The 23,525-nt window shown below is 43.1% G+C and overlaps 1 protein-coding gene and 1 non-coding gene across 51 annotated transcripts; both read left to right on the top strand.

Moving 5' to 3' along the window:
• Positions 1–503: 503 nt before the first annotated feature.
• Positions 504–23,284, top strand: PCBP2 (poly(rC) binding protein 2). 50 transcript variants are annotated; one of them, XM_059081799.2, is made up of 15 exons: positions 543–988; positions 3,325–3,467; positions 4,037–4,060; positions 4,149–4,181; positions 5,055–5,171; positions 7,542–7,673; positions 8,843–8,971; positions 10,016–10,090; positions 11,924–12,016; positions 13,109–13,150; positions 14,403–14,475; positions 14,981–15,019; positions 15,954–16,006; positions 16,917–17,086; positions 23,076–23,284. In XM_059081799.2, exons 2-15 carry the CDS (start codon positions 3,399–3,401, stop codon positions 23,110–23,112), a joined length of 1,086 nt encoding a protein of 361 aa, XP_058937782.1. In that variant the 5' UTR covers positions 543–988; positions 3,325–3,398; the 3' UTR covers positions 23,113–23,284. The 50 variants fall into 50 exon arrangements, with proteins under 50 accessions (XP_066865521.1, XP_058937782.1, XP_066865530.1 ...); XM_059081798.2 differs by having other exon boundaries at positions 628–988; positions 15,951–16,006; XM_059081796.2 differs by having other exon boundaries at positions 660–988; positions 8,843–8,970; positions 10,003–10,090; positions 15,951–16,006.
• Positions 5,593–5,699, top strand: LOC131767583 (U6 spliceosomal RNA). The gene has a single exon (XR_009338782.1). It is a non-coding gene; the product is annotated as a U6 spliceosomal RNA (small nuclear RNA).
• Positions 23,285–23,525: the final 241 nt, after the last annotated feature.

Consider the following 23,525-nt stretch of genomic DNA (forward strand, 5'->3'; position numbering starts at 1 on the left):
AGTCCATGTGAGATTTGGCACCAGGATAACATCCTGTTCCCTAACAAACTTTCCCTTAGAGTTTTGATGATTGATGGCACTTGCTTGAATCAATTATTTCATTTTGGGTTGGAGAATGAATGGTGATTTTCTAACTTTTTTATTTCTCTACATTCATTATATGGAACTCTTGAAAAAAGTTTTCCCTTATCGACTAGGGATGAACTACAGTTCTTCCTAAAAGAAAGGGTAGATGCTTAAATCTTTCCTTTTAATTACCAATTTTCAGAGTAAGTTGGTGTAAAAGTGACCTCCAAATTGGCAAATTAGCTTTTTTTCTCTTTCTGAGTATCACTATAGACTACTGGGTTTTCCCGGCTCTTGTTAGTCTCTCCTCACACATCCCATTTTCCCCTGTCTCCTTTATCCATGGCGACTGCCAACTCTCTCCGCACTTACGCCTGGGCTTTCCAACCAGCCCGCTAGGGGACACTAGTTTCCTCCCTACCCCCCCCCACGCTGCCGCTCTATCATGAACTTCGCCGTCTGCTACCAGTTGTCTCACTGGTGCCAGCGCTGTCCACGGAGCCGCTCTAGGCTGTTGGGAGGCCGTCCGTATTGCGTGGGGAGGGTTTGGACGACGCAGTCGCCTCGCCGGCCCCCGGGGCGGTTAGCGCTTCCGGGGTCGGAGGGTGCGCGGGGTTGAAAGCGGGCCGCTCCGCCCCGTCCCCCTCCCAGACCAGCAGAGGCAGCAGCCGGAGCAGCCGCAGCCTGCGCCCTCTCCCGCCCGCCCGCCCTCCGCCCGCCCGCCCGCCCTCCGCCGCCCTCCACCCGCCCCGGGGTCTCTTTCCCCCTTCCTCCTCCTCCTCCTCCACCCCCCCCTTCCTCCTCCGCCCGCCCGCGGGGCCCCCCTCGCCTTCCCGCCCGCCCCTATTGTTCCGCCCCCGGCCTCCCGCCCTTCCCCTTCCCGCCCGCTCCCCTTTTCCCCTCAGTCGCCTCGCGCCTGCAGGTAAGCTTCAAGATTCTCCCTCCGCCCGCGGCTATAGCTCTATTTCTATTCTTGCCATCTTTCTTAGCGGGCTCCGGTTCTCGTCACGAGCCCCGACCTCGCGTAGTCCCGCGTGAGCGCCTACCTCCTCACTCTGCTTGGCCGGCCATTCACGCGAGGCCCTGGCTCCGGCGAGGCCTACTAGGCCTCGCGAAAGGCCTTCCCCCTCCCCCCCTCCCCCCCCGCTTTTTCCCGGTGGCGGCTGCGCAGGAGTCAAGGAGGGCGCGCGCGCGGTAGGGGGGGCAGCGGTGGATTTGTTGGTTGAGGCGGGTGAGGGGAGGCGATGGCCGGCTTGCTGGCCGGGCGGGTGAGCGCGGCTCCCCGCGGGGGTCAGGCGCTGGCGCAGCCACACGAGGAGGCGCTACTAGTCCGGCTCCTCCCCCTGGATCGCAGCGCCCCCCCCCGACCGAACCGTTTATTTTTTTTTCTCCTCTTTTCTAGTGGAGGGATAGGGGGTGCATTTTTTGAGTGGAAAATGCTTGGATGACCAAGGGGAGGAGGGGGGCTGTGGAGTTAAAGAAAGGGTAGACGGGCTCCCAGTTACCGAGTTATGCAGGACGTTCTCTCGGGGTAACGAATTTTGAAATTGCAAAATGTTTGCCGCTGTAGACCCTGACCGAGCTATTTATAGGAGTAGGGGTAATGGACTGCAGGATTAACAGCTGGATTCCTGGGATTGGGTACACTGACGTTGACCTAGTCAGGAGAGAAATATGACAGGGATTTCTTGGATGATTTGGAGTTGGAAATGCACCCTTGTTCCTTACCTCAAGAAATGGCTTCAAATAGGTTTTCAATTTTCTTGCCCTTTCCAACTTGCATTTATTGTGGTATTTGTAACGTGCTTCCTATTATGTGAGTGGGGATAAGGAATTAAACTGCCAAATTTTTACCATGTCTTACTGAAAAAAGAAAGTTTTCCGCACAGACTTAACTCTGTCTCCCAATTTCCCCCCCACCCCCAGCACTATTGTTTTTCCTTGAGTGAAAAGTGTCGAATTCTGGGATTTTGCCGGCAATTAATTATATTCTGGAAATGGGGGAATGAAGCGCTTGGGGTATGCCTCAGTCACCTCAGTCACTCACTTGAGGTAGCCATAGGGCAGCTTGCCATATACAGAATGGTCTGGCAGCCACATAAACACTTTAAATATTTAGGATATGGGCTTTGTGTTAGAGCAAAGTTAAAACGGTGAGTGGTTTTGTGAAGGGGGAAGACTGGCTGTAGGAGAGAGATCGTTGATGTTGATTTGAAGGGATGGATACTAAAAATGTCACTGGAGAAATTTCACAACTTTGGGGAGAACCACTCTTATGGTCTAAAGAGGTGTTGTGGGCTAAGGTATATCCAAAAACATTCTTTCTACACGTAATCAATTATTGTAGAGCAGAAATGTTAGGAATATTGCTTTAGAGGATACGTGGGGAAAGGGCCTCAGTAGGAAAGGCTTGTTACTGCTGTTTAAAACAACTACGCAATAAATTTTTAGCAGTACCAGTTTTAATTTCGATTGTTTCCTTGGGAAGAAAATTTAAGATTTAATAGATTTGAGTGAAGACTTGAGTGGTAACAGAGGTTAACACAGAAGCAAGGAAAATTTTCAGATCTTGAGTGACTATCAAGTTAGGTTGGGAAAAGAGGATTCAGGCTGCACTTAATGTAGAGTCATTTCCCAAAGGGGAATATGGAACCCAGCCTGCAATAGAAGGCATTTCAGATGCCTTTTTCAATGAGGTTTTTGATTTAAATCTTTTAAAAATTATTTGTTGGTATCTGTTGACATTCAGAATTTTAATGTGAGATGCCTCTCAATTTCTTTACCTAGAAATTGCTGCCAGGAAGAACGTTTATATGTGTCCTCTCTAGCTTTCAACCCAAACTGCTTCCTAACAAGGAAGCAAAAGGTCATTGCCCTCAGTGTAGTTGGTTAGTTTGAGATTTGCTCTCATGATTTCCAGGTGTTTCTGTATTCTCTTGAAGCTTATTCTGCTGAAGGACAACTGGTGCACGTTCAGCAGTTCCCTTAGAACCATTGCCAATTGAAGGAATCTTTCACATCCTGAGAGTCAGCGGAAACCATACCGTTAATGAGAGCAGACTGGAAAGTTGCCTTCCATACTTTGTAACGGAACCTGAGCTGTTAATGCAGTTGTGCTGGATGTATATAAGCCTGCCAACTGATAGGCTGTCATTTAAGGAAAAGAGTTCATTAGATAACAATGGTAATGGTTAAAGTAACATTGGGAAATATTTCTGTTGTTTTCCTACTCTGATTTTCGTCATGTTTTCATTTCAGTTTTTGGCTTTCACCCCCACCAGTGACCAAAGACTTGACCACTCAAAGTCCAGCTCCTCAGAACACTGCTCGACATGGACACCGGTGTGATTGAAGGTGGATTAAATGTCACTCTCACCATCCGGCTACTTATGCATGGAAAGGTATGCACCAGCTTGGGAAATTGGGTCATAGTAACTGCTAGAGGAGGGGCCAGGAAGAGAGGGCATGGATCTCGGAGCTCATCAGATTAGCACTGTGGGGTGTCTGGCTTTAGCACTCTTCTCTAGCGGAGTAGATGAGAGTGTAGTGGGAAAATGGACAGACTTTACTAGGAAGCGCCACTGAGCAGGAAAGGCTTAACCAGAGGCTAGAGCCAAAGACTGTCTCATACCTGGATGATAAGATTTTTTTCGTGGATGTTGCTATAGCTTGTGATAGGTAGATTTCCCCTACCCAAACAATTTTGGGGTAACTTTAAGGTGGGGAGATGTATTTGGTATTTTTAAAAAGGATTTATATTAAACAAAGATAGCATTTAATTATTCCATTATTTCTTCACAGTTCTTTGATAACTTTCCTGATATTTTGAGCAAAGAAAATAATAAGCCTGTCCATGCCCTTTCCCAATAAATCTTAGTTTTTCCATTGCTTTGGACTGTTAAAAATTACTTTTTGTGATAATGAACACTTTAGATTTCCTCGTATTTGACACTAGTTTTCTCCATTGCAGGAAGTTGGCAGTATCATCGGGAAGGTAAGACATCACTTCAACTCTAATTACTGTTTAGTCAGTCTGCATTTAAATAGCAGTTGGAACTTACTCTTGACTTTTCCTCTTACAGAAAGGAGAATCAGTTAAGAAGATGCGTGAGGAGGTGAGTTATTGCGGATGGGGGGTTAAGGGACTGTTAACTTGGGAAGTAAAAAACCTTTAAAACAAAAGCAAAAAAAAATTTAATGAGAGATTAGAAGGGGGAATTTTTTTTTGGCCGTGCGGCATGTGGGATCTTAGTTCCTTGACCAGAGATCGAACCTGTGCCCACTGCAGTGAAAGTGCAGAGTCTTAACCACTGGACCGCCAGGGAAGTCCCAGAAGGGAGGAGATCTTTTTATCTCTCTCTCTCTCTCTTTTTTTTTTTTTAAGATTTATTTATTTTATTTTTGGCTGCGTTGGGTCTTCGTTGCAATGTGCTGGCCTCTCATTGCGGTGGCTTCTCTTGTTATGGAGCACAGGCCCCAGGCACGTGGGCCCCAGCAGCTGTGACACGCGGGCTCAGCGGTTCTGGCTCACCGGTTCCAGAGCCGCAGGCCCAGTAGTTGTGGCACACTGGCTCAGCTGCTCCACGGCATGTGGGATCCACCTGGACCAGGGCTCAAACCCGTGTCCCGTGGATTGGCAGGCAGATTCTTAACTACTGCGCCACCAGGGAAGCCCGAGGGGGAGATCTTAATAGGAGAAGCTGGTATTTTTCTGGTGCAGTTATTTGTAATGACAAATAGTATGCTGGGAAATGTAATTTGGGGAAGTCTCGGTTCATTCAAGACTTAAAGCAGCTTCTGTAGTTTATGTTTGAGGACAAATATGGAGCAGTTATTTGAAGTGATGTCGATATTGCCTTGTGTCAGGATCATGTATACAGGCAGCTTTTTGCCCATCTTATTTAGGAGGGATTATATATTTGTGTGTGTGTGTGTGTGTGTGTTCAGATCTTTTTGTCTCTTTAACCTTTTGGCTCTTTCCTATCCAGAGTGGTGCACGTATCAACATCTCAGAAGGGAATTGTCCTGAGAGGATTATCACTTTGGCTGGACCCACTAATGCCATCTTCAAAGCCTTTGCTATGATCATTGACAAACTGGAAGAGGTTTGTTGTTCCCTGCCCCTCATTCTTTAATTTTAAGTGCTTCTAGATAGTTTAATGATTTCTAAGGGCTTTTAAAATTCAAGGACAGACTAGATCATAAAACTCTGTAAATGGGTTCTTCACTCCCATTCATCATCCCCCAAATTGGACCATTTGTAATTAAAAAAAGATGTCGCTTTAATCGGTAGAAAAATACAGTTGGCCCTTGAACAACATGAATTTGGAGTGTGCAGGTCTACTTGTACTTGATATTTTTCCCAATAAATACTTATTACAGTAGTACAGAATATGTATTGTAGAACTACACAATCAGAGGTTGGTTGAATCTGGATGTAGAACTGCGGATAAGTTAAGTTATACATGGACTTCTGACTGGGGTGGGGGTGGGGTGTCGGCACCTCTAACCCCAACTGTAATTTGAGTGCTCACTTTGGCAACACATAAACTACAATTAGAATGATACAGAGAAGATTGGCGTGGCCTCTGTGTAAGGATGACACGCAAATTTGTGAAGCATTCCTTATTTTCCAGTTATAAAATAAGTAATGGGAGGTTAACTTTGTGTGGTGGCAAACGGTTACTGCACTTATTGTGGTGATCATCTTGTAATGTATTTAAATGTCAAATCACTATGTTGTACACCTGAAACTAAATAGTGTATCTTGACTATACTTGAATAAAATAAAACCCCAGAAAAACCCACAAATAGTTTGACTATTATCAGGGACTCTGTAAAAAAATGTGTGAAAAACCAGCATCTATTTCTTTTTTGCGGCACATGGGCCTCTCACTGTTGTGGCCTCTCTCACTGCGGAGCACAGGCTCCAGACGCGCAGGCTCAGAGGCCATGGCTCACGGGCCTAGCCACTCTGTGGCATGTGGGATCTTCCTGGACCAGGGCACGAACCTGTGTCCCCTGCATCAGCAGGCGGATTCTCAACCACTGCGCCACCAGGGAAGCCCCAGCATCTATTTCTTAACCAGCAGTTTTGAATGTATGCCACCACTGTGTTGGTAATTATGTCCCCTAATTTATAGTTGAGTGGACTAAATTAACCTGCTTTCGTTAGGAGCCCTTCTGAACACTAATATACTCCATAAATACAGGTATCTCCCAACCCTGGGTACAGTTATATATTAAGAAAAAAAAATCAATCTGGTAACTGTCAGAGCTATACTTGGAGGGAGGGAATGCGTTTTATAGATTATCAGAAGCAAAATATCAATACCAGAGATTTTTTGACTGAAGGAATTAACTGGTTGCAACCTTATAACGCCGAACAACCATTGCCCTAGGTCCAGTCTTCAGCTTCCTCCCACTTCTGCAGTAATAGTGCCAATCATGCAATTGATATTGCAGGCAGAGGAGAGCTTCAGGGCTGCTGCTTGATGCCTTAATAGTGCCTGAAATCTTAGCCTTACCAAGATCAGAAATGTTATCCTTTGACCTGCAAGACCCTGCTAATCCAGAGCTTGTAGCTTTAAAACAATTCAGAAAATCTAGGGACTTCCCTGGTGGTCCAGTGGCTAAGCTCCCAGCGCTGGGGGCCCGGGTTCGATCCCTGATCAGGGAACTAGATCCCACATGCTGCACCAAAGAGCCTGCATGCCACAACTAAGACCCAGTGCAGCCAAATAAATATTTTTTTAAAAAAATTCAGATAATCTATTCATACTTTTAACAAATAAGAAGCATGATCTTGACTTAAGGGGCTTATATTTGAGGAGTTCACAGGTCTAGCTACTACATAGAGATTAGGCTAAAACCATTTAATCCTCAGAAGGCTAAATTTAACTAGTTTAAAGCCATGACTTTCAGATGCAGCATATTGTAACGGGAAAGACTATGGGCCTTGGAACCAATACAGTCCTTTAGTTTAAAATTTACAGCTTTTTAGATGTGATTGGGGTAGGTACTCAGCCTCAATTTCATTATCTGTACAATGGTAATATTACCAAGAAATTAAGACAAGGATAAATGGAAGTACAGTATTTAATCTTTTTCTAAGAGAACAGAATTGGTTACTTGGATTTGGTTTGCATTGTTTTATCTGTTAATATTTAATTTTGTCTTCAATATTGTTCTGCTTTACTGAGAAAACTCTTTAATTTTCAAAGTAAGTTTTCTCTCTACCAAGAACACTTCCCCTGGTGTGAAGGAAAATATATTTAGGACTGAACCTGAGGACATTTGTAGGCCTTTTTATCTTTTCAGGAATAGGGTTTTGGGGGGAGGCAATATTTGAACCTTTGTTGGTGGAGATTGTGACATAATATGTCCCTTGTAAGGTTCTTTCATGGCAGTTGTGGGTTCCCAGGGATCTGTTTAAACTTTTATATTCTTCTGATGTTTTGACTAATTTCTTGTAGGACATCAGCAGCTCTATGACCAATAGCACAGCTGCCAGTAGACCCCCAGTCACCCTGAGGCTGGTGGTCCCTGCTAGTCAGTGTGGCTCTCTCATTGGGAAAGGTGGTTGCAAGATCAAGGAAATACGTGAGGTTGGTAACTTGCACTCATTTTCTTGTTGAAATGTAAATTATTCTAAATGTGCTTCTTCTATTAGCCTTTACTATGTCTAGGAAAAGTTTGTGTTTATTGAGATGAAGATTTTTATTAAAGTAATAGTCCTAGAAGACTGTAACTTGATTGATATATGTATATATATATATTTTATATTTCATATATTTTAACAATAAATCAGAAAAGTTAACCAGAATTTCCACCTATTGCCTAAGACCCATTGGCAGCTTTTCCATGAGACTACGTTATCTTTTTTTATGTTTAAAGAGCTTACAATTTGATCGATAATAATACCAAATATTTTTCTTGGCCAAATCGCTAAATAGCAAGGGGAAAATGAAGGTGTATCGGGATGTAGTTGTAATTCTCCCTTTTAAATTATGGAAGTTACATAAAATTATGGAAGCTTTTAATTATATCTGGGAGTTATTGAATTGGATGTTGGAATGAAATTTGAATGGCTCCTAAAGGAAAACGAATTGTACTTTTTGGGAGCCTTTTGTACATGCCATGTGAGCAGGGATTTTGATTTTGTTCATTGATGTATTCCAAGTACCTGGGGTGGTACCTGGCACATATAGCATGGGCTTGATATAAACATTTGTTAAATAAGAGAATGAAAGGTGGGTGTTATTTGTGGGTATTTTGTTTGATGGCCTACAGAGCTATCAGTAGCTGAGAGGAAACTGTCTAGAGGGACCTTTTTCTTGAGAGCAGGTTAAATTTAGGCTGTTATTCAGCCTTATTTTCAGCTTTCAGAGGCTAATTTATAACTGATTAAACAGTCTTTTTTTTTTTTTTCTGTTGTGGCCTCTCCCGTTGTGGAGCGCAGGCTCTGGACACGTAGGCTCAGCGGCCATGGCTCATGGGCCCAGCCGCTCCGCGGCATGTGGGATCCTCCCGGACCGAGGCGTGAACCCGTGTCCCCTGCATTGGCAGGTGGACTCTCAACCACTGAGCCACCAGGGAAGCCCAAACAGTCTTATCTGGAATAAGGGAAGAGTGAGTGGGAAGGGAGGATAAAAAGGGTAAGATAGGAGATGGGATAAGTGTCTACTGAGCTTTAGACTCTTAAGATTTCTGCTGGGAGATACTGAAGAGTATTAGCTGTTTTCTCTGATTTTTAAATTTTTTTTACCCCCCAAAGAGTACAGGGGCTCAGGTCCAGGTGGCAGGGGATATGCTCCCCAACTCAACTGAGCGGGCCATCACTATTGCTGGCATTCCGCAGTCCATCATTGAGTGTGTGAAACAGATCTGCGTGGTCATGTTGGAGGTAAGCCCTCAGGCTCATGCTGAGAATGGGGGGAGGGTGATTTAGGGAGACAGACTGATCTATATTTAGAAAGACTAGAATTAGGTGAGGCTGTTAGAAGCCTCCAGTGGGGGTGGGGAAGAGGTTCCCTGAGTTCATATTTTCCTTCCCCCTCCCAGCTTTGACTTTTCTTATAGTCCAAGCAAAAATAGAAACTAAGCAGTGGTGAACATTTGGTATACAGCAATTTTAGCAGAGTTGGTAGGGGAAGATTCACTACTAGGAATGAGTGGACAAAAGATGTATCTGGGTTCCTGAGAAGTTAAGTTAAATTGCCTTTCAGATTACAATATTTTCACTACATGCAACTTTGATATGTTCTTTAATTTCTGTGTTATGAGGCAGGATTATATTCAGAATGGTGTATATATTTAAGAAAATATATCCATAATGGTGTTTCTGAATGACTTATGAGGTGTTCTAGTGGATGCTATTCAATTAACAAGAATAGCAAAAATTAAGGGGAATTAAACCTTTTTAGAATTGCCATAGGGAGTTGGTCCCTTATTGGTGAGAAAAGAAAGAATTTTCAGGTAGAGTTTAGGAAAATATTGATTGAGCCTTTGAACTATTTATGGACAGTTCTGTATTATCCTAGGTGCAACGTTTGGGAGCTTTATTTCCTATTTTGGCTTTATTTCCTATTCAGGCCAAAATGTAGGATCTTAATTACTAACTTAAACGTACATATGTACACATACAGCTTTTTTCATGTTAATTAGACTTATTTGAACACATGGAAATAATGTCTAAATTATTACAGGGGAATCTGCCTAGATGAGAATTAGTGTGAGCTGTGTAGTCCACTGACCATCTTACTGCTTTAAAGGCAAATAACTGCAGATTATTTGAGATTAGATCTAGCCAGAGACAACATTGGTAGGTGAGGGAATGGAAATAATACAGTTTTTAATTTAAATGACCTGTGTGAGCTTAAGCCACACAGCTGAAGCAGCTTTGAAACCTTATCTCTTTTTGTTTTTTTCCCCTCTGACTCTCTCCCAGTCCCCCCCGAAGGGCGTGACCATCCCGTACCGGCCCAAGCCGTCCAGTTCTCCAGTCATCTTTGCAGGTGGTCAGGTAAGAAATTTTTTGTTGGTGGGCTAAGGTGAACAAGGATTATGTTTGAAGTGTCAACTTTGCCAGCAGCACACCAGGCCACTCTGCATGCTTGCTGAAACCTGTACTCTGGCCATAATTTGACCTGCTTTCAGTTTTATTTATTTTTTGTACTGGAGAAAGCTATGAATGCTATCTTTTTTAGTTTTTAGCAGGCAATGGGAGTTTTGTAGGCACTCGGAAGAGGTAATTTACTTAGTAATTTAAGGTGGGTTGGGTTAGAAGAGAGGGTTAAATTGCCTTGGTGTCACTACTTCTTTCCCTGCCCCACCCCATCCCATGTTTTTTCATGTGTGGGGTGTTCTTTAGAGGTCTGAATAAAGGTATCAAAGAGTTGGACCTCTGAAAGAGATTCTTGGATGGTGGTCTCAAATTGGGGTCCTGAAATTGAGTGTCCTACAAACTTCCCCTTCTCCCCACCTCACCTCCCCTACTCCTACCCCTTCACTCCCAAACTCCAGTGTGTTGTCCCCGGGCTCTTAACCTCATAAACACTGGTTTGAACCCACATGGCATAACACATCAGCTGGGGTAAGGGTTCAGTGTCTAAGAATAGAAGGGGGAGAGCATGTTGGGCTGTGTGGGGCTGTGACCTTTGGTGTTAGAGTAAGAACACCAAAGCACCCCTTTGGCCTCTCCTCCTTCACCCACCTAAACTCTGGATCCTTGGCACGTGGTTTATTCTGAATTTAGATTTTTATGATAAAGGGCACTGATTAGCACCATGGTTTTATGCTTTTTGGTTAGTATTTGAGGAGTAGGTAGGTTTTTAAAATATTGAGGTTCAGGCTGAAATAGTGATCTTCATTTTGGTAGCTGCCTAAACAAGTATAGTGCTCAAAGTGCCTTTTCCTACATGGGGCTGACCTGTTACAAGCACAGATACTCAACTATTTCCATCTTATATTTGAACTGGAGAAGCACTTAAAGTCCATCTCATTCATAGTCTATTGAGTTGTCATAAAACTGAACAAGTTTTGGGGGACTTAGTTTGTCTTGTAGTTCTGGAAGCTTTCACAAGAAATTAATCATATCACAGTTTAGTACCTTGCTTTTAACACTAGCCTTGTACAAACTGGTTTGGTCAAAGGGCTCCCCATGAGTCTGGATAGTTAGGCAGGATAACAGGCCCAGAGTCAGTGTAGCAAGGAGGTTTAGTTCTAGGAGTTTTCCCTTCTACCCTGGGACTACAAGTTCCTACTCTTCTGGATTCTTCCACTCCCACTGGGATTATCTAGAGTCCATGCTGCACAGCAGCAGTCCTCTCCATTTACAAGTCTTCCTTCATTTCCCTTTCCTTCCCTCCCCTTCCCACCCCCCCTTCTTACCTCTTTGCTTTCCTTCCCTCCCTCCCCTTTATTCAATTGACCACCCTCTAAAAACTTGCAGCTTCTTCTTCCATGAGTGGCCCTGTCTTGGATTATTCCCATGGGCCTTTTTAAATGGACCAGTTCATGCAGTGTCCACAGATGGACCTGTGTCTTTTGTTCCTCTGTGACAAAGTGGGCTCTGTAGGGGTTCAATTTAATCGCACACTGACCAGGAGCTGGCATCAGCTCTGTTGCCCCACCCCTTCATTCTGACTGAAAATAGCCCAATTGTGCAGTGTGAAATCTGCCACCATAGGTAACTTTTTTTTTTAATTCACTGATTGCAGCTCGTTTCAAATTGTGTTGTGAGCTCCTTTTTAAAGGAAAAGAAAAAATTAAACAACTTTTTTTGTGTGAATTTCATGCTGGTGACAAGGTGCCGGATTGACAGCCCTGGAGACTGAAATCCTCTATTTATCCACAGGACAGGTACAGCACAGGCAGCGACAGTGCGAGCTTTCCCCACACCACCCCGTCCATGTGCCTCAACCCTGACCTGGAGGGACCACCTCTAGAGGTGAGAGGGGATGTTCAGTCTCCAAGGCTCACTCAATCCTTCCGCCTCAGCCGAGACTGCCAACCACGCGGGGGGCCAGTGGCGCTGGTGATTTTTGTGCTGTGGACACCACCTGTCCACGGGGACCTGGACTGACCCCCCCCACCTCATTTCACACAGGCTGCGTAGCCCACCAGATGGTAACACCAACTCTCTTTTTTTTTTTCCTTTTTTTTTCTTTTTTTGTTCAACCCCTTTTCCCTGTCTCCTACTCCTCCTACCCCATTTTCACCTTCCCACCCCCACCTGGGTGCACTTTTGGGGGTACTGGCCACTGTGATGTGAGAAGCCTCACATCCTGTGAACCAGCTGCTCCTTCCTTCCCCTCCCTTCCTGATTCTCCTTGTCCCCCACCCCATTGCCCTGAAGACCCAGCTCCCTTTTTGGGAGGTTATGGTGTGGGGGGAGGAGGGTGTAGTGGGAGCTGCAAGTGCCTTTTATGGAGGGGAGGTGGGAGAAGGCAGGACTTAGAACACAGTGATTTTTTGTGTGTGTATGTTCCTGTGGTCAGCTCCCTAGTACTAGGGACCCAACTAGCTTCCAGTGCACTTAAGGTCTTTAGGCAGATGTAGAGAAAAATAAGATAGGAAAAGGGAAAAGGGAAGTGTTTCAAAACATGCCATGTAGGTTTGTGCAGATACAAATCATTCATGTCACCATGATTGGTAGAAGGGTTGGGGTGGCTGAGGAAAGACTGTTTTCCTTCTAGGCTATCTTGTACACAGGGAGAAGGAAGGGGGCTTGGGCAGTCGAGGCATTGTTTAATCCCACTTCCCACGTTTTCATTAAGAAACAGATGTGTTATTTTGTCTTTGATTGCAGGGAACATGGCTCCCTTTATAGGCATCCCGGAATAAGCCATCATATTAGGGTTTAAAGAAGGCCAACAGGTCTGACTGTGTTTATGAGATACCATCTACTGCCTCAACCCCTGGCCTCCCTATTCTCTAGTTCAACTCTGGCTTCCTGGCTAGTTGAAATCTGTCTTTTTCCCCCCACTGGGTGGCTGTCCGTGATTGGTTTTTAATAGGAACTGTTTTCCTCCTTTTGTAGGCCTATACCATTCAAGGACAGTATGCCATTCCACAGCCAGATGTAAGTTTTGTTTTCACTTCTTGTTTTGAAAAGTTCCTTCTCCCGTCCAAAATTGTCTCTTTTCTCCAAGTAGGCAGAAGTGAGTTGGGTCTTAAACATTTGCAGTATTGTTTTCCTCACAAGGTGAACTCCATATTTTGGCCCTTAAATAATCTTTAATCAGGACATAGTAGCACCTTGTTTTTGACATTTAATCCCTGGAAATTATAATCTGGCAGATTATTAGATTCTACTTTCTCCCATGTTCCAGGTTACTCTAAAAGAGAAATGTTCCACAGTATACTGTCATTTGTTATCCCAGGGCACAGTTTAAATTGACAGTGGGCTGTGCATCTCTGCATGGAGTCCTTTCCATGGCGGGGGATGGGGGGTGGGAGGTTGGCTTTGCCCTTGTGTACTCCTCAGTCTGAGGTGACAATTTAAAAAGCATCTGGAGGGGTGGGAAAAAGGGGCTTATTTATACAGGGAGGGATAGGAAGCTGAATATTTGGGAATTCAACTCAATAAAACCTTCTTTGTCACTAAAAACTCCAACTTAAAAAGTGCTGGTATTTAGACTTTAAGGGCATTTCTTTCTGCACTTATCTTCTGTCCTTACTAACTCTTTCAGGTGCTGAGCTTTAGATTTGGGAAGTTAAGATTGGCTCTTGGTTAGTGGTAGCCCCCAGGAGGGGAAGTAGACTTGAAGAGGGATGGGTTTACAACAGCCAGGACAGTTTATATAGACGAAGAAAAATAGCTGTAGAAATCATGGGGTGGGGGTGTGCTAAACCCAGTTTGGTTTCACCTTAATCTCTCTCCTCCTTGCAGTTTCCCTGCCCCCTCATCTCCTTCCCTCCTCCCAATACTGACAGAACCCTGCATGGTGTGTTTCCCCTAGCACCACTGCACAGTTTGTTTTCCTAGCCTGTCTGTGCTTGTCCCTGGGGCAACTGTTGCAATGGCTTGCAAACACCTTCATTAAATAGCCCACAAGGGGGATGGGTGTCAGGCGGGTGCTGCTGCTTGTCTTTTCACACACCCCAGATGCGCTCATTCTCTTTGTACTGATACCCTTTCTATTTCTAACCCTTACCTTCTTGTTGTGCCCATCCCCAGGATGGTGATACCAGCCCTGTATCTTACCCTCTGTCATAGTTTGAGTAGTAGCCAACTTTGGGGATCAGGAGCTCTGCATTTTCAAATTTGAATGTGCTTGAGCCCTGACTATTTTGCTCTTCTAATGCCAACCTCTTCTGTTTCCTTCCTGCAGTTGACCAAGCTGCACCAGTTGGCAATGCAACAGTCTCATTTTCCCATGACGCATGGCAACACCGGATTCAGTGGTATGGATACCTCAGTGTTTATTTCTGTAAGGTGTAGTACAAGACAGAGGCCAGCCCCAAGGTCTCAGTTTGACATCTGTTTAAAACAAACTTCATTACCCAGCATCCTGCTGGTTTAAACTTGCCTGTTTTCTATGGCTAAACCGAAGGAGGTAATGTGTTTGTTAACTTGGTTTTCATTTGGGGTGAGTTATTCTAAAAGAGAAAAAAGGTCCTGGAAGGTTTGGGGTGAGGTCTGGGGATGCTTGTCAGGCAAAGGGTAGGCTGATATTTCTTCTAACCCATCCTCACTGCTGCCCCTTTGATCTGATTGGCACCCCCTTTCTCTCCACCAGCTATTCATAGACCTGGGTAGAAACAATCCATTTGTGCCAAATTGTGTAGTGGTTTTGTTTTTGTTTTTGTTTTGTTTTTTTGGGCTTTTTTATATATATATATAAGGAATAACTTGTCCGATAGGGTTAGGATGAGACCACCAAACTCATTTTCACTTGTATCTTAACAGGCATTGAATCCAGCTCTCCAGAGGTGAAAGGCTATTGGGGTAATGATTAAAAAAAAAATCTGTAGTATTCTACTGTTATATTAACTGGTGGGAGTCTTGTTTCACTGCCCATGACATACCAGCAGAACATGCACATGGCAGAAGGGAGCTGAGAGAGCAAAGCGGGGGTGGGCCTGGTACCCATGAGGGTCCCTTGATGGATCTGGCCTACCCCCTTCTAAAAATGCTGAGTTTTAGCAGCCACAGCTGAGAGCAAGACTAGACTTGTGAGTTAGCCAGCTGGTCTGGTCTAGTCCAGGTGTCAAATGGGTATGGGTGTTTGCTGATAGGAGTTTTTTTTCTTTTTCTTTGGAAAACAAAACCCAGAACAAATTATTGAGCAAAAGACAGGGAATAAATCTGGAGAAATGAACTTCCCACACCTTACTGCCATCTCATTCTCACTGACCTTCAAGTGTAGGTTAGGGGTAAGGGTGTGTTAGGAGGGTGTTAATCTGATATAGGTATATTTAAAGCAACTCTGCATGTGTGCCAAAAGTCCATGGTACCCAGTAACAGGCATGATATTGGCGCTGGTGATAGCATCAGGTGAGATAAAATTGGAACACAACAGCAGGAAATCCAACCAGAAAAGGGGAGAAGTGCAGAAGTACTTGTTTAGATTTTGGTCCTGAGAATTGAGGATACCACATTCCCTTGCCCCTTGCTTCATCCCCTTACACCCTAATAGACTGGGCTTTGCAGGAAATGGCATGAAGTCAGCCTCTTCTGTGTGTACAGAGGAACCTTTCCAGCATTATTTCTACACCCCTCTCCCCCTCTTTCCTCCTTGGAGGCTTCCAAGTTAGTGATGAATCCCAACAGCCAATGCTGGGTTTCCAGTTCGTTTTCCTTCTGTTAGGTTAATGTACAAATCAGTGGGAGTTTGTATGCTGTGCATTGAACTTCTTTGCTCTTTTCTGTCTTTTAGCAGGTTTGGATGCATCTGCTCAGACTACTTCTCATGAACTCACCATTCCAAACGATGTAAGTATATGGTTGGGTTCCATGGGATGAAAATAAGAGAATTGGTTTTAAAGAATAGAGGTCTTTTCAATGGCATCATGCCACTCTTAAGAAAATGGGGTTGTAGACATCAAATTAAATTCTTAAAACTATATAAAATCTCAAGTAAAAACTGATGAAGGAAATTGGTGAGCCAGAAAGAACCTTTTTGTCTCAAATAGAAATTCTCATTTGCCTTTGATTCTTGCAGAACCTGAAGCATTATCCCTAATGCAGTGGTCTTTGGATGTTCTGTCTGTACTATCCAACATGGTAGTCACTAACCACGTGTAGCTGTTTGAATTGAGAATAATAAAATAATAAATTCAATTTCTCAGTCTTACTGGCCACACTTCATGTGTTTAGTTATCACGTTATTAGTGTCTACAGTATTGGACAGTGCAAATGTTGACCAATTTTTTCTTTTTCCCAAGGCAAAAGCATTAGAAATTAGCCAGAATTCTTGTCACTATAGTAAAGTAGGAATCATAGCAGGATGAGTTAAGGCATCTTTTTTGCAGAAAACAGAATATACTTTATCTTTATCCCTATCTCTGGTAAACTAGGTTTATCGTCATGTTTGGTCTGCTTTATTTTGTCTTTGGAGTTAGTACTCTGAGGAAATGAGCTAATGCTCCTAGGAGTCATTCAGCTTAGAGTTGGCTCTGACCTGTAGTGATCAGACAGAAGAATAGGGCAAGAGTTGAGATATAATCTATAACTCAGTTTTTAAAATCAGGAGTATGTGAGTAGAATGTGTAGGATGCAGATAGTAGTTTCTATTATCATGTTTGTGGACCCAAGCTATAGAAGCCTGAGGAGTGGGGTGGAATTCTTGGACCTAACCATGCAACTCTTAATTTGGTATGCCTTCTTGTTTTTCTCCCTTAAGTTGATTGGCTGCATAATCGGGCGTCAAGGCGCCAAAATCAATGAGATCCGTCAGATGTCTGGGGCGCAGATCAAAATTGCGAACCCAGTGGAAGGATCTACTGATAGGCAGGTTACCATCACTGGATCTGCTGCCAGCATTAGCCTGGCTCAATATCTAATCAATGTCAGGTAAGGGTTCCCTATCTTTTGTGTTATTCATGCCAGCACAAGTAATATATGTGTTGGGGGAAGTTACGCTGTAATGTAAAGTGTGGGATTCTTTGGGGGATGGAAATGGGAAGGGTAGAGATGGCAAAAGAAAAAGTTTAAAGTCTAGCTCTATTTTTCATTCATCCTTAGCGTAGCAGAAAAAGAAACCAGTTTGTAATAAGTTTGCATGGGGTTGGGGGACGGGGAATAGATTGTTTGCATTTGACTTTTTGATGGTTTTGGGAGTGGAAGGTATGGAGCATGTCTTCACCAGTAGGACTGCTCTGGCTGGAACACCGACTTCAAAACCAAATGTGGGCCTTGCTGTAGATGTCATATAGACTAATACTTCACTGGTTGGGTTTAGGCTCCAAAGCACCCTTAATTGAAATAAGGATAACGAAGTTATGTGACAGCAAGACAGCTTCTTGGAGGCAGTCATTACTGTTTATTCTGAAAACATCCATTTTTCTCAAGTTGCCAGTGTGTTCCATTGTTCAGAGCTTGTGGAAAAGGAGAGGTACAGGTATTGGATGTTTCGGAAATGCTTAGTATTTTCTTTTTCCCCCACAATCTCATCTCATCTCTTAATGACTTTCTGAGATTTTACTTTTTTTTAATCCAAACGTAGCTAATGTTAATACACATAGTTGTAGCAGGACTATTTACAGTCCAGTGGGCATCCTACAAGGCATTTATATTACTTGCTTTCTCAGCACATGTGCTTAAGTCATGTTCTTAATTGCTTACTAACATCTTAAACCAGTGTTAGCAGCTCATTCCCCAAGGAACTTAGCTATCCCTTTTATGTAGACTTTCATCTAGTTGTTATTTACCTCTGTCACAATTCTTTGGTCTCTGTTGTGCATAAAAATTTTATGGGTTCCTGAATCTAGTGCAAGGGAAAGGAATTCATAAGTATGGGATCTATTTTTTGCCATGCTTATGCAGATCATGTATTTATTCCATGGTCTTTTATGCCCTGGTTAAGAATTTATCAGTTCCCCAGTAGTGGTTCTGACTTTTGCCTATGTCTTTTCATGCCTTGAGGTATTTTCTAGTCTTTATGTAGAAAAGACTTTTCTGTGTCTAGATCTGCTTTCTTCTTCAGCTACCAAGATGTCAAATTCTTACTGTTCAGACTGAAATGGTAGTTATTAGCATGGAGGCTGTTTGCAAAGGTTTGTTTCCTTGTTTCTAATGGGGGTGGTGGGTTGTTAAGAGGCAAGAATCGTGTTCTTGGAAGCTGGAAACCAAGTGATTTTTCTTCTGCTTGGGTAGACCTACCCTGAATGTTGTCAGATAGTGCTTCCTCATAACCTGCTTGCCTGACCCCTGTCCTAGGTCAGTGGCTAAGTTGTAAGGAAGCAGTACTTGGTCCACCTTTGTTTCCTGATTTTAGTCACTCTTTTCAGGATCATCCTTTTTAATGAAACTGTCCAAGCTATGGATTTGGGTCAAAATTTTTAAAGCTTCATTTAACACCAAGCAAGGACTATGTGTACACGCAACTAACTCTTCACTTTCTCATATTGGCCCAGTTTGAACGCAGAAAGCAAGCTGGTTTTATTATGAATACTAGGCAAGAAAGGGTTCTCTTTTCAGTAATGGACCCTGAGCATTTCTACTGATTTTGGCACTTTTTTAATGGATTGCAACTGTCGTTGAATTTAGGTAAACAAAATGGAGTCTTGAGAGGAGCCTCACTGCCTTTGAAGAGTTAATCTTGAGCCGTAGGATGTCCAACAGACTTCAGCAAATGCCTGCAGTTCTGCCATAGACACATGCAGTCATTTGGGAGCTGCAGGTCATCACTGTGATTTAGAGCTTATTTTAGGAGTAGCAGTGGTATTAAACTGAACTTTTCAGCAGTGCTTGAAGTTTCTCTCTTCCAGTTTTCTAAGGTCTATATGAGAAGTATGGTCAGTTAAAAACAAAGCGTTTTTTTCTCTCCCGCCCCATCACCAGAAATGAGGCTATATTTTATCTGTGCTTCTGTTCTCAGCATTTTTCATTGAAAATGCTACAATCTTTGAAGTTTGAAATGAGTGACCTACTTTAGGCTCTTGTCCCTTTCCATCCTGATATATTTGGTTAGTTTGCTGTGGTGGTAGAAACAAATTTTAATATCAGTTAACAGAAAAAACAGTTCTGTGCATTAGTATCCCAAAGCTGCTCAGCTGATTGGTGGGTGAAACATTTGTTCTTGTTTGGAGGTGGATGGGTACTCTTTCATTTTCTGCTTGAAATCATTCTTTTCTGCCTTCTGGGTTGGATCAATGTGTCAGGTAATATGGAAGTGTGTGATTTTTCTCAGTCAGCATTTTCTTAACCATAGCAGTTTTAAATAGCATTGTGGAATGGAATTTGGCAAAGTATACATTTTTAGAGGGTGGGACACAGAATAAAAGACAGCTTGTCACAAGTTGATAATTAAGTCTTCCTAATTGGCAACCAGAGGCACTTATAACTGAAGCGGATTTTGTCCTGTACTTTTTCCCTTTTGTGGTCTTCCCTTCCACCCACCCTTTTTTTTTTTGTTCCTTTTTTTCCTCTGTTACAGTTTAGAAAACGCTAAACCCTCCTCCCAGGCAGCCTCCGTCACGATCCCTGATCACCTCAGCATCAACCTCTCTCAACCCTCCACCCCTTCTTCTTCTTCTTCCTCCTCCACCACCACCCCCTCGCTCGCCACAGCGGGGACCTCCGACGCACCCTCCAGCCTCCCCAACCCTCTTCCGACCGCCCCTTGTGTCTCCAGTCTGCTTGGCATGAAACCCATCCCTCTCCTGGCTCTAAATGTTGTGTCTGCTGCTAAGGGTGCCGGGGCTTCAGCTACCACCACCACCACCTCTGCCGTGCCATGTGTAACTAACAAACTGAAAAGCGAGAAACAGAGATTCTCTCCCTACTGATTGCGTATATCTTGGGGGCACCCCCTCAAGTATTTCTTGTTTTTGTTTTTGTTTTTGTTTTCCCTTTGTTAACATTGGTGAGAACCAAACTATTGTGAGCTTGTGACCGTTTCCTTTTTACTGTTTTGGGGGATAACAGGGTGGGGGCAGGGGCAATGGTAAACTGTTTAGGTTTAGGCCGTTTCTGCTTGAGTGCCTGTTTCAGAGTCTGACTTGTTGAATTCTTTATCTAGAGCCACAGTTCTTGCTCTTCTTTCTCATTCTGTTACTTTTTTGTAGCTTTATTCTGCCTTGCAATATAACAATGTTTTAGGCTCTGTGTTAATTAATAAAAGCTTCTCCATTAACCTTTTTTTTTTTTTTTCCATGGTTATCAGCCAGCCTTCTTGGCCAGATTTGTGTTTCTAGCTGTAATAAAGTTGCCACAGTAAGAACCTTAGTTGACTGTGCTGTGAAGGAAAGAAGTTATTTCTTTACTCAGAATGGGGAGGCAAGTTGGGAAAAGTCTAATAAAGTTTGCCGGCTTCTGTCTGCATTCCTCTGAACTAGTATTACCCCTCTCCCTGTGACATTGGATAAATCTTGAACAACCAGTGGGTGACATTGCCTCAAATTTGGCAGGATTCTGTCCAGTTAATCCTAAGTCAACCCTGATTACTCGACCAGGTCCCTTTACCCTTCTATTCCCCGCCTACCTTTGTCTCCCCACCAACCCCATCATAATGAGAGGATTAAAGACCTAGATTTGGAAGGGACCTTTAAGATCAACTGTTAACTCATTGATTCACTTTATCAGATTAAAGAAATAGAGGGTTTTGGAGAATTTAAATTTGCAGATCACATGAGTTGAGTAGTCAGGACTAGCAATTTGTGCTTTACATTTACTCAGTCTTCTAAGATTGTGCTTGATCTCCCTGAAGCCTCATTCTTTTTCATATCCCAAGATGTCTCCATAAAAGAGTAGAAATGCTGTAGGTAAAATGGTGGAAGGGCTCTGATAGTTTCCATTCAGCCTGAATGCATACTGCCAGGGTAATGAAAGTATGATGCTCTTCCCAGGACTTAGAAAACCAGTGTGGAGATTTCTTTCCTGGTGACCTTTTCCCATATCCCCTTTGGCTTACATTGTTTAAAAAACAAACAACAAAAAACCTAATTATATTGTAATATACTTCTGGTATAGTGATCCCTCAATCTCATATTGGGGCTGTGAATTAGTGTTACATGTCCCAAGTCTGCATGAAGGACTAGGGCAAATTTCATTGTCCAGATAGGGTTTTTCTTGTTGGTTGCTAGATGCTCCTTTATCATGTGGTCCAGCTTTCCTTAGTAAGCTCTTTTTATATCTTGCTGATACCATCTCCCCCAGAAACCTGGTTTTTATTTTATCTAGTTCTTGATTTTAGAAGGCCTCTTTACCTAATGAGTACTCCCTAAAGGATTGCTTGGAAGGAAGTCAGATGTTTTAAGGGCTGACCAAAATCACCACATCCAAAGGTACTTCTTGGTGCTCGATTTTCTTTAGTAGCTTACAGCTCCCCCATGTGGTCCTTCTATTCTGGAGTCCTTAACACAGTATTTCTGGTTGGGTTTTTCCTTCTCCTTGCTCTTCCTGCCACCCCCAATTCCTGCCCAGGCGGTGTATAAATTCTGGACTATTCTTTTTGAGTTCTTTTTGGTGCCAGAGTGCCACCACCTTCTTATGTGAACTTAGTTTTTTTAGGTCCTAGATCTAAACTGTTTGCAGCAGCTCCTTTCCTCAACCTTCAGTTCCCACTAAACTCTTTGATTCAGGGTCTGTTATTTACGTTGCTCTAAATCATCCCATTTTGAGGTTGGCAAGAATCTACCCCCTTTAAGAACTATTTTCCTTTATGCTGAGGTCACAATAGCATTTCTGACTTGAAACTAAATGCAGTTTGTAGTTGAAGGACCTATTTCCTGCCCTTCCCCCACCCCCTCTGCCCCTGCCTTCCTGGCCAGTTTTTGGATTTGCGTTATTCTGGAAGAGATGCACATGCTCTCTTGACACGAATGCCAGTAAATTTAAAATCTGTGTGAAATAAAGTTATAAACTCAGGGGCTTCCCTGCTGGTCCAGTGGTTAAGACTCCACGCTTCCACTGCAGGGGTGTGGGTTCGATCCCTGGTTGGGGAAGTTCTGCATGCCACGAGGTGCGGCCAAAAAAAAAAAAGTTATAAACCGAGACTGGGTCTTACACATTTAGTTGTGTTCAAAATGGGAGCCAAGTCCTGCTGGCTACGTAGTATCAGTGAAGCAGGCTGATCACCAAACATCCAAAGACCTTTCCTTCAAAGCCCAAAATTGGATTCCAGGACCTCAAATAGTCTATTTGAAACAGGCATTGTAGCCAGGTATATTTGGATGGAATATTTGGCTTAACAGGACCGTAAATTGGGGAGCTTCTAGAGTGAGCTAGGGAGTTGCTGAAAAATTGTTTTAACTTCCACTTAAAGTCTTGAAAACTAGGTCTAAAAACTATAGGTTGGGTATAATTCTTGACCCATACTTAACACTTGCTGCTCCCTCTTTAACACGCCTTAGTGTTTAAAACTCAAGCATCTCTTAATAGTAATAGTCTTCACATTGATGGAGAAACCTGGGACTGTTCTATCAGTAGCTTGGGAGAAGCTAAAATAAGCTGGGCAGTAAAGAAACAGTTTCTGTATATTGTGACCCTCTAAGGCTTTAGTGTGTGTGTGTGTGTGTGTGTGTGTGTGTGGTATATTTTCAGAGTGCTTAACATCTCCCACAAAGATTCTATAGAGCATAGTTTGAGGGATACCCACAGTTAATAACCAAGGTCCTCAATTTCCCTTGGTTGTGAGGTAATTTGCCTCAGGAAGCTTGGATTGCAGGGGGTATAGGACCATGGTACTGATTAATCCAAAGCCTTTAAAATGTCTCCCTTGATACTGAAGCAGATTATGTACTCCTTCACATCTCATCAGCCAGGCTAAAAGTTTTGGAGGTGAGGTACTGCTGGGCACTCAGAAAACTAACTTCGAGTTTTTTTTGTGTGTGTGTTACAGGCTTTCCTCGGAGACGGGTGGCATGGGGAGCAGCTAGAACAATGCAGATTCATCCATAATCCCTTTCTGCTGTTCACCACCACCCATGATCCATCTGTGTAGTTTCTGAACAGTCAGCGATTCCAGGTTTTAAATAGTTTGTAAATTTTCAGTTTCTACACACTTTATCATCCACTCGTGATTTTTTAATTAAAGCGTTTTAATTCCTTTCTCTGTTCAGCTGTGAATGCTGAGATCCATATTTAGTTTTATAAGCTTCTCCCTGTTTTTTTTTTTTGTTTTGTTTTGGGTTTTTTTTGTTTTTTTTTTTTTTGGCTCATGAAATTTTTTTGTTTGTCATGGAAATGTAAGAGTGGAATATTAATACATTTCAGTTTAGTTCTGTAATGTCAGGAATTTTTCAAAAAAATTAAAAGATGGACTGGAGCTTTTTCTTTGTGAATAGAAACT

This window comes from Kogia breviceps, chromosome 12 (assembly GCF_026419965.1).
Source record: "Kogia breviceps isolate mKogBre1 chromosome 12, mKogBre1 haplotype 1, whole genome shotgun sequence".
NCBI lineage: Eukaryota > Metazoa > Chordata > Mammalia > Artiodactyla > Physeteridae > Kogia > Kogia breviceps.

What these genes read in the sequence shown, in the direction of transcription:
- PCBP2 (XM_059081783.2), top strand. Translation starts at nt 3,399, where the DNA reads ATGGACACCGGTGTGATTGAAGGTGGATTAAATGTCACTCTCACCATC. An exon ending in TTGGCAGTATCATCGGGAAG is followed by an intron (nt 4,061 to 4,148) that starts GTAAGACATCAC and finishes TTCCTCTTACAG; the next exon opens with AAAGGAGAATCAGTTAAGAA. An exon ending in TCATTGACAAACTGGAAGAG is followed by an intron (nt 5,172 to 7,541) that starts GTTTGTTGTTCC and finishes AATTTCTTGTAG; the next exon opens with GACATCAGCAGCTCTATGAC.